Source organism: Marmota monax, unplaced genomic scaffold (assembly GCF_021218885.2).
Source record: "Marmota monax isolate L192 unplaced genomic scaffold, Marmota_monax_Labrador192_F-V1.1 WCK01_AAM20220418_F8-fsc00083, whole genome shotgun sequence".
Classification (NCBI taxonomy): Eukaryota; Metazoa; Chordata; class Mammalia; order Rodentia; family Sciuridae; genus Marmota; species Marmota monax.
The window spans coordinates 218,700-228,422 of NW_026692848.1; the positions used below are offsets into that span (position 1 = coordinate 218,700).

The 9,723-nt window shown below is 55.9% G+C and overlaps 1 protein-coding gene across 1 annotated transcript; it reads left to right on the plus strand.

Annotated features, from left to right (window-relative positions):
• The first annotated feature begins 102 nt into the window (after window positions 1-102).
• On the plus strand, window positions 103-8,167 carry Dll1 (delta like canonical Notch ligand 1). The gene is made up of 11 exons (XM_046449410.2): window positions 103-761; window positions 950-1,249; window positions 1,884-1,944; window positions 2,171-2,428; window positions 4,255-4,315; window positions 4,805-4,935; window positions 5,080-5,249; window positions 5,358-5,574; window positions 6,492-7,263; window positions 7,355-7,472; window positions 7,550-8,167. Exons 1-11 carry the CDS (start codon window positions 708-710, stop codon window positions 7,553-7,555), a joined length of 2,148 nt encoding a protein of 715 aa, XP_046305366.1. The 5' UTR covers window positions 103-707; the 3' UTR covers window positions 7,556-8,167.
• Window positions 8,168-9,723: the final 1,556 nt, after the last annotated feature.

A 9,723-nucleotide genomic window follows, 5' to 3' on the forward strand; every position in this document is an offset into this window, starting at 1 on the left:
GCGCGCGTTTACTTGGATGGCATTGGCTGGATTCTTCGGGAAGACGCGAGTCTTTGCGGTGGCGCAGGAGATTCGGGTCCACAGCACTACCGTAGCGACCGCCGCCGCCAAGTGACACCCGGCCGCGAACGCAGGGCGCGCGCCGCGCACCCGCCCGCCACCGCTGACCGTCGGCTCCGCGCGCCCTGCGGGGCCCCGGATTATCGCCTCGCTCGTGGGATTTCCAGACCGCCGCTTTCTAATCGGCCTCCGAAGGAAGCCTCTGTAGCTCTCTTGGGAATTAAGCTGAATATCTGGACGTTTCCCTTCTCTCTCTATCCTTCCTTCCCTCCCTCCCTCTCTCGCTCTTTCCATCTCTCTTCTTTCTTTCCTGCGAAGAGGATTAAGACAAAACCAGGAAGCCGGCGACCCTCACCTACTCGTGGATTGGAAGAGAGGAGAAAAAGGAAAGTTGCGGCTCCCGTCTCGACAGGGAGCCCTTTCTCTCGCCCATCGGGGAGCTGCGGGCAGCCATCGAGGGCGGATCTACGGAACCGCAGCCTCTGAAAGAGCAGAGAACACCGCTGAAGCCAGGCGTCTTGGTCGTCCCAACTGAAGCAAAGCGGGGCTGCTTTCCTGCCCGCGCTCCTTGGGCACAGTGGCCCTCCTGGCCATCCCCGCCCTTTGGAGAAGAGGAGAGTAGGAGGGCGACGGCGTCCAGGGGGACCATGGGCCGTCGAAGTGCGCTGGCCCTAGCTGTAGTGTCCGCCCTGCTGTGTCAGGTAGGCAGTCGGGCGGGGCTGCAGCGTGGTGGAGGGCGGGGAGTCGATGAGCGGCATCTGGCCGCTGAAAGTGAGCCCCGTGAGCGAGCGAGGCACCTCGCTGACGCTCCGGATAGGGCGCTAGGCGCGCTGGTCCCTGCGCCCAGACCGCCAGCGCTGGCCGCGTCCTCAAGCCCTCCCCCTCGCAGGTCTGGAGCTCGGGCGTCTTTGAGTTGAAGCTGCAGGAGTTCGTCAACAAGAAGGGGCTGCTGGGGAATCGCAATTGCTGCCGCGGGGGCGCTGGCCCGCCATGCGCGTGCAGGACCTTCTTCCGCGTGTGCCTCAAGCACTACCAAGCCAGCGTGTCCCCCGAGCCGCCCTGCACCTACGGCAGCGCAGTCACACCGGTGTTGGGCGTTGATTCCTTCAGCTTGCCCGACGGCGAGGACGCCGGAGCCGACGCTGCTTTCAGTAACCCCATCCGCTTCCCCTTTGGCTTCACCTGGCCGGTGAGTGCCGCACCTGCGCGCGCGGGGCTGGATGGACGGAGGGAGGAGCGGGCGGACGCAGGCTCCACGACAGGCAGGTGGCCTCGCTTGAGGCCTAGACTCCTCCTTTCAATGGCGCCGCCAAGATGCAGGGTGTCACCCTGCTGGGCCAGCAGGGGACACCGAGGACCACAACCGTTTTAAGGACCCGGACATTTTGCATGATCTATCTCGCCAATGGAAGGAACCTCTTAACAGTGGGAAAGTTCTGGTGCCCCTGTCCCAGGCCCGCTAGTTGTCCTTACCCACTCAGTGACAGCCCCCACCCTCAAGGTCCCCTCCCCGGAAGACGAATGACAGCTGCCCTCTGGCCTGGTCCACCACCCCACCCCACCTGCTCACACACTCTTTTTTTAAACATAATATCCTGTACTAACAGGCTGAAAAAATGCATCAGGAAATCACTCTTTTAAAAAGTTTTCATTTCCTTAAGGAAGGTGAGAGCAGGCAGAGATGTGGAGACCTTCCCTGAGCGCCCCACACAGAACTGGGCCATCAGGCCTTTTTCCTGACCTGCTTTGTCTGCAATGACTTTGATTAGGGGGAAAAAAATCCAGAAATCTGGTTTATTTTATATCCCTCTCCTTTCTCCCAGGGCACCTTCTCTCTGATCATTGAAGCCCTGCACACAGACTCTCCTGATGACCTAGCAACAGGTAAGACCAAAACCCAGACCCCAAAACTACAGATCCTTCCCCTGCTTGATGTGTGTTTGACATCACTTACCTCCCGCGTCTGATGACTTTCCTACTGCAGGTGCCCCAGAGTGCAGGGTGGAGGGGCCTTGGTCTTCCCACTGAGCACCTCTGCCCCCTCCCCTTGGTCTCAAGCTTCTGGGTTCTTGGTCAGAACTGACAAAAACATCTCTCCCCCACCTCCCAGAAAACCCAGAAAGGCTCATCAGCCGCCTGGCCACACAGAGGCACCTGACGGTGGGCGAGGAGTGGTCTCAGGACCTGCATAGCAGTGGCCGCACAGATCTCAAGTACTCCTACCGCTTCGTATGCGATGAGCACTACTATGGGGAGGGCTGCTCTGTGTTTTGCCGCCCGCGGGACGATGCCTTCGGCCACTTCACCTGTGGGGAGAGAGGGGAGAAGGTGTGCAACCCCGGCTGGAAGGGCCAGTACTGCACAGAACGTGAGTCCTCCAGGAGGCCATTTCTACTTTTAGAGACTATTCATGAGCCTCCAGAGTTCTGGATTTAGAGGGGACTATAGAGATATTCTGGGGGGAAACTGAGGCCCATGGGGCAGAATTGCCTTGCTAAAGCGATACAACAAGTTAGGGTCAACTCAGGCAGTTTAACATTCAAGACAGTGTTAACCTCCCACAGGAAGCTGCTTTTCTTCTGAGGGAGGAGCTGGAGACAGGGCCAGGGGTCAGGAAGCAAGGCTGTGCTCCCCCAGGGTGTGTGCACTGGAGAGGGAGGGGAGGAAGGAAGGGAGGAACAGAGAGCCAGTTTGTTGGGCATGCTTTCCACCAAGCCCTCCTTGCTATGACAGTGCCTCGTTGGGAAGTGCCCTTTCCTCCCTGGAGTTGGAGTGCTTGACCTGTGTACAGAGCAAGCCATCTGCAAGGTCCCCTACAACTTGCACCATTCTTGCTATCCAGAGGGGTCTTTACTTCTGTGATCTGTGGACAGTGTGGGAGTGTGGGTTGAGGTTGGCCTGCCAGGCTTCATAAGTGAGAGGTGTCTGTGCCCTGTCTTGTCTGAGTGCTGCCACCCTGTTTGCAAAGAATATGTAGGTACTGATGTCCAATGTGCCCCGGCAGGCAGGGGGCCAGGGCCAGGGCCAGGGCCACAGTGGGGGACCCCTTGGCTCTGGATCATCTGGACTTCAGTGGGCCTCTCTTCAGCTTTGAGGCACTTCTGGGGCTCACCACTCCAGCCCATTGGCATATGAGCTGCCCAGATCCCCAACCTTTTGAACTTTCATTCTCCTGCCCTAAAGCAAGTAAACTTTGAACTCTGAGGCCCAGAACCTCTTGGGAGTGGAAGGGAGAGTGCAGTTTCTCAGCTTTGATTTGTGCCTACAGTAGGGGGTGTTCAGTGGGTGCCTAAATGTCCTTATTGCTTAGTTTCCCATCTCATGAAGTGTTCCCGAACTCCTTTTAAGCCCCGCCTTGGCCTGAGCTGAATCTGTTTTCTTAAGAACTGGCAGAGCTGCTCATTAATGAGTTTCATAACTGGGGAACCGAGCCAGCTCAAAGCCTCAGCCCACCCTGCCTCGGGTGCCTCTGGCCTTCTGGACTGCCTCCCACCCTAGCTTCCTCTCTCTTCCTCAGTGATTCTGGGGGAGTCAGAAACCTAAACTTTTTTCTTCTTATTCAAACACTGGAGTCTCCTCACCACCTCACGCGTGCCATAGATTAGATCTCCCTGGGTTAGGCAGCAGGGACTTTGCCTGCTCCCATTGGTAGAGGGGTGTCTGTGTGTGTGTGTGTGTGTGTGTATGTATGTATGTGCACGGCACCCGTGTGCACATGCTAGGACTGTGGGGGGGGGCACGGGTGGGGGGCGGCATTGTTGCACTGGGGCAGCTGCCGGGAGGGCAGAGACAATGGAGCAGCTGTTCTGCCCTGGCACCCTGCACACCAGCTGTCCACTCTTATCTGCACACACACTTTCTGGGATATTAAGAGGTGGAGCTTTGTGCATAGAATTAGGAAGTGGGGGAGGAGGAGGGGGAAGACTTCTGACCCTCTCTTAGAAGAAAAGGGGATGGGGTGGGGGTTGGGGGCTTCCGAGACCCTTTTGTCCTCCAGCCACTGTGTTAAAAAGAATGCTCATCCCAGGGCTAAGTAAAGTCCAAAGCAGCCAGCCAGGATGGGCCAATGCTCCACAGCCTGGGATCCACTCAGCTGGGACCCACAGATAGGGCCCTGGCTGTTATGCCCCAACCTGCAGTGATGCCCTGGAGGCCCTGTTGGGGGGTTCAGCCTGTGCTTTTATCTGCCTGCAGCAATCTGCCTGCCAGGGTGTGATGAGCAGCATGGATTTTGTGACAAGCCAGGGGAATGCAAGTAAGTTTGCAGAAGTCGTTTCTCACTTTTTCTTATTATGCTTTATACATGGAGTATTTGTAAAGCATCCTGAGGTGGTTACTTGAAGAATTGGTAAGAGGAGTTGAGTGGCGGGGGGCGGGGTAATTGGAGTTTTTATCTAATAAAGTTTTGGGAATGTTTAAGGGAAGAGGTTTGCCATTCATCTAAGTTTCTAATCATTATGACAATGTACAGGCAGCAGTTTAAAATAAGTTAGTACAAAAGACCATCCATCCTCAAACCTTGCTGCATGTTAGAATCACCTAGGGCCCTTTAAGAGGCCAGTGCAGGGTACCTTGTGCCTGTCTTCAGAATTCTGAGGCAGAACCAGCTCAGGGTGTCAAGCTGCCACAGTGACCTAGTTGAGAACCAGGGATTTGTTGGTGCCAAAAATGATTTCTAATGCATGTTGTTATGGATCCAGGAATGGCTAGTATCCCTCTGACTGTATTATGCTTCTTTTCTAAGGTGCAGAGTGGGCTGGCAGGGCCGGTACTGTGACCAGTGCATCCGATACCCAGGCTGCCTCCATGGCACCTGCCAGCAGCCCTGGCAGTGTAACTGCCAGGAAGGCTGGGGGGGCCTTTTCTGCAACCAGGGTAAGCCCCCTCTCCCAAGGCTGCCTGGTCCCCTCCCGAGCAGCCCTGGACTTGCCTGGATCTTTGGCCCCTGGAAAAATAACGTCTTCCTGCTTTTGACGCTGGGCTTCCTCTCCCTGCCTTTTCCTGTCTCTCATCTGGCAGACCTGAACTACTGCACACACCACAAGCCCTGCAAGAACGGGGCCACCTGCACCAACACAGGCCAGGGGAGTTACACATGCTCCTGTCGACCTGGGTACCTGGGTGCCACTTGTGAGCTGGAGATGGATGAGTGCGACCCTAGCCCCTGCAAGAATGGAGGGAGCTGCATGGTGAGTGGACACCGTGGTGTCCTACCTGAAGCTGGGAGCCCCAGTTTGAAACAGGGTGTGAGTTTTTTGGAGTGCCTTTGGAAAGCCCCCTTTGACTCCTTCGTGCAGGACCTGGAGAATGGCTACTCCTGCACCTGCCCTCCCGGCTTCTACGGCAGAATCTGTGAGCTGAGTGCCATGACCTGTGCAGATGGTCCCTGCTTCAACGGGGGGCGCTGCTCAGACAATCCTGAAGGGGGCTACACCTGCCGCTGCCCTGGGGGTTACTCTGGCTTCAACTGCGAGAAGAAGATGGATCACTGCAGCTCTTCACCCTGCTCTAATGGTGAGGGACTACAGTGGCTCAGACTGTCCAGTGCAGCACTTAGGGAACTCCTGTGGGCCTCATTTCAAATGGCCACAACACCTTGTGAGCTGCCTTGAGTTCCTTGAGCCTGAACGTATCCAGACACCCTCAGCAGGAGCTTGCTCTTGGGTCTACCCTCTGGGGAAAACCTGGGCTGTAAGACAGTGCTTACCCAGGATCAGCCCTGCTCAGGGGCAGGGGACTGTTCCCAGAGCAGCAGATCATGTTGCCAGGAGCACAGCAGTATTGCTTTTGGAAGGGAGCCCAGTCCCCTGGCTCAGCAGGGGCAGTGGTCTGGGGCCTTAGTATGTGAGGAGGGCTGTTCTGTGGACCCAGAGCCTCTGGCTATGAGTGAGGGCAGGATACCTGAGGCAGATTCGGAGACTAAACTAGGGCCCCACGGTTGCCTCTCCCTCCACCCTTCCTTTCTGTCCTCCTCCCTTCTTCCCTCCCTCCTTCCTTCCTTCTCCCTCCCTCCATTCCTCTTCTCTCCTTTCCTCCCTTCTTCAGTCCTTCCTCTTTTCTCCCTCCTCCCCACCCCTCCCTCCTTCCTCCTTCCCTGCTTCCCTTCTTTCTCCTTCCTCCTCTTCCTCTTCCTCCTCCCTCTCCCCCTCCTCCTCTCTGTCCCCCCTCCCTCCCTACTTCACTCTTGCACTAACAGTGTAGCAGTAGGCAGCCATGGTGCCCCCTTCAGCCTAGTTTCCCCATTAGAAACCTGGCTCCAGTGTGTCCTTTGTGGGCACAGTGGCGAAGGTTAGTGTAGTAGCCAGGAACTTCTAGCATGTTGGACTTCCCCTAGATTCCTTCCCACAGGCCCTGAGCTGTCTCGGTTTCTCTGCCGTCTTTCGGTGAGCCTTGTTCTTGTGGACACAGGCAAGATGCTCCCTGTGTTCCAGGTGCCAAGTGTGTGGACCTCGGGGATGCCTATCTGTGCCGCTGCCATGCAGGCTTTTCCGGGAGGCACTGTGAGGACAACGTGGACGACTGTGCCTCCTCCCCGTGTGCGCATGGGGGCACCTGCCGGGATGGGGTGAATGACTACTCCTGCACCTGTCCCCCTGGCTACACGGGCAGGAACTGCAGCGCCCCTGTGAGCAGGTGCGAGCACATGCCGTGCCACAACGGGGCCACCTGCCACGAGAGGGGCCCGCGCTACATGTGCGAGTGTGCCCAGGGCTACGGGGGTCCCAACTGCCAGTTCCTGCTCCCTGAGCCACCCGGCCCCATGGTGAAGTACGAGGGTGGGCCCTTCCCCTGGGTGGCTGTGTGTGCCGGAGTAGTCCTGGTCCTCATGCTGCTGCTGGGCTGCGCTGCTGTGGTGGTCTGTGTCCGGCTGAGGCTGCAGAAACAGCGACCGCCAGCTGACCCCTGCCGGGGGGAGACGGAAACCATGAATAACCTGGCCAGCTGCCAGCGCGAGAAGGACGTCTCGGTCAGCGTCATCGGGGCCACGCAGATTAAGAACACCAACAAGAAGGCCGACTTCCAGGGGGATGGCGCGGACAAGAATGGTTTCAAGGCCCGGTACCCTGCGGTGGACTATAACCTCGTGCAGGACCTCAAGGGCGAAGAAGCTGCAGGCAGGGATGCGCACAGCAAGCGAGATGCCAAGTGCCAGCCTCAGGGCTCCACAGGGGAGGAGAAGGGCACAGTGGCCACACTCAGGGGGTGCGTGCTGCTGCCGGCGGAGGGTGGAGAGCGGGTGGCCGGTCCTGGCCTGTCCCCTCCCATTGTCACTGCTCTGCGGTTTCCCTTTCAGGGGAGAAGCACCTGAGAGGAAAAGGCCAGAGTCCCTCCACTCCACCTCGAAGGACACCAAGTACCAGTCGGTGTACGTCATATCAGACGAGAAGGACGAGTGCGTCATAGCAACTGAGGTGAGTGTGCGCGTGCGTCCGGGGCTGGCGGGTGGGGCCTGCGCGCCTCCTGCTGCTCATGCTCCGCCCGGCCCTAGGTGTAAGCTGGAAGATGCGGCAAGATTCCCGTTCCTCTAAAGTAGACACGATTCCAAGGATATGTGCCCCCACGAATGCTGCTGAAAGAGAGGAGCCCACGGCTGCTGCAGAGGCGAGGCCCGCGCACCGGCTCCGGCTCGGCTCTCGCACTGCCCGCTGGGACCCTTCCGTTGCACTATGGACAGTTGCTTTTAAAGAGAATATATTTAAGCTAGCGGGCTCCGTCCCTGCTGAGAAGCATGCACTGCCACGTATAGGTCTGGGGTTCTTATGAGCCGGTTTGTTCCCGACTAGAAACACAAACTGCCTTTACTGTACTTTTTGATACTGAAATGTGTTTTTTCTAGATGGAAAAATGTGTGTTATTTTTTGGATTTGTAAAAATATTTTTCACAATATCTGTAAAGCTTGAGTATTTTGTGATGTTTGTTTTTTATAATTTAAATTTTGGTAAATATGTACAGAGGCACTTCGGGTCTATGTGACTATATTTTTTGTATATAAATGTATTTATGGAATATTGTGCAAATGTTATTTGAGTTTGTTTTTTTACTGTTTTGTTAATGAAGAAATTCCTTTTTAAAATATTTTTCCAAAATAAATACTACGAATGACAATGTGCAGGTGTGGGTCCCTGCTTTTGCCTTGTCTGGGGCATCCTCCTCCCATGCTCACTGCACAAGGCCCCTGGGTCTCTTGTAGAGTCCTTGCCTGGCTCTGGGTCCCTGGAGAGCCTGTTTTCTGCCTCTACCTGGGGCTCCTGCAGCCCTGGCCAGGGCAGCTGTCCATGCTTCTCGATGCCATGTTTGGTCAGTACTTAGGAATTTCTGAGGCTCAGCTATTTCCTCTGAATCTTATTTTTTAAAAGATGAATAAGACTTTGTTTAAGGTCTGGCAGCCATGAAGCACTTTTATATTGCATGACAGGGCTTTTTGCCTTAGAATAATAGTCATGTGTGACTTTAGTTGCCTCCAAAAGGTGTTGCTTTCTATGGAAATGCTGTCAGAGTGCAGTAGATAATAGCAATAAACCCACTCTTTACTGAGTAGCTCCTGTGTACAGGTCCCTATCAACCCAGTGACTGGTCTTGCCTGCAGTGTCACTGGACAGGTCACAGGTGGGGTGTTCAAGCTCTGAGGAGAGTTCCTGGCTGGGTTGTGTCACCCAGAGTAGGCAGTCTAGGCAGACCCGCACTGAACTATCATCTGTCAGGAACTCAGCTTCTTCTTGCCCGCAAGTTCCTGAAGACTTCACAGATGTCAGATCTGGTGTGACTTTTGAGTCTGAGAGTGTGGTATGGATTGTGACTCAGACAACCAGTCCACACTGGGAAAGTGGCTTATTTGTGGTGCCCTAAGGATGCAGGCATCAGGATGGCACCTTCCCAACCTTATCAGTGGGATGGAAGAGGCAAGCCAGCCCATGTCTCCTCTTCTGTATGAAACAACCCGATCAGGGCCGAGGAGAGTCGATGCCGACAACAGAGAGGGACCAAGCCCAGCACGGAGCCCATAGTGCCCATGCTGCTTCTGTTTCCAAGATGGACCCCAGCACTGTCCCGACCCTGTGACCAGCTCAGCTGTTGTTTAGGAGGAATGCTCAGTGATGAGGACCTCTGATGACTGACTTTGCCCTCCCAAGAAGCAGGGGCAGGACCTAGGACCCCACTTTTGCTCTCTCCCCTTGCTCACTTCTGGGGAGGGCAGGGTGACCTCTGTGTTGCTGTGCCCAGGAAAGTTTGCGCTCACTACCCCAGGCCACTGATAGTCCCACTCTCCCCTTGGGAAGTAGTCAGACTGGGGCATGAGTCTAAGGCTCACCTGTGTCAGGAGTAGCCACCCTGCTGTGTCTCCTACAGCTCACTCTGTGAAGGTTACTCTCACTTTCCTCTTCCTGGGCTTGTCCTGCCATCAGGGAAAGGCTTATCTTTCATCCGGGAAGCAGGACAGAGCACCTTCTCTTTTCCTCAGTGTTTCACTCAGAGCTCAGTGGGGAACACATGGGGCCCTGGTAGAAACAGCCACAAGGAAACACAGACATGTGTGGGCCCGTGGTGACTCGCTGGGCCAACGACGCCCAGCCATGGCTTGCCTCTGGCTACCTCTTTAAGGCAGGCATCTCCCCAGGCATGCAGTAGGAATGAGGAAGGAGGAGCCACAGGCACACCTAGGT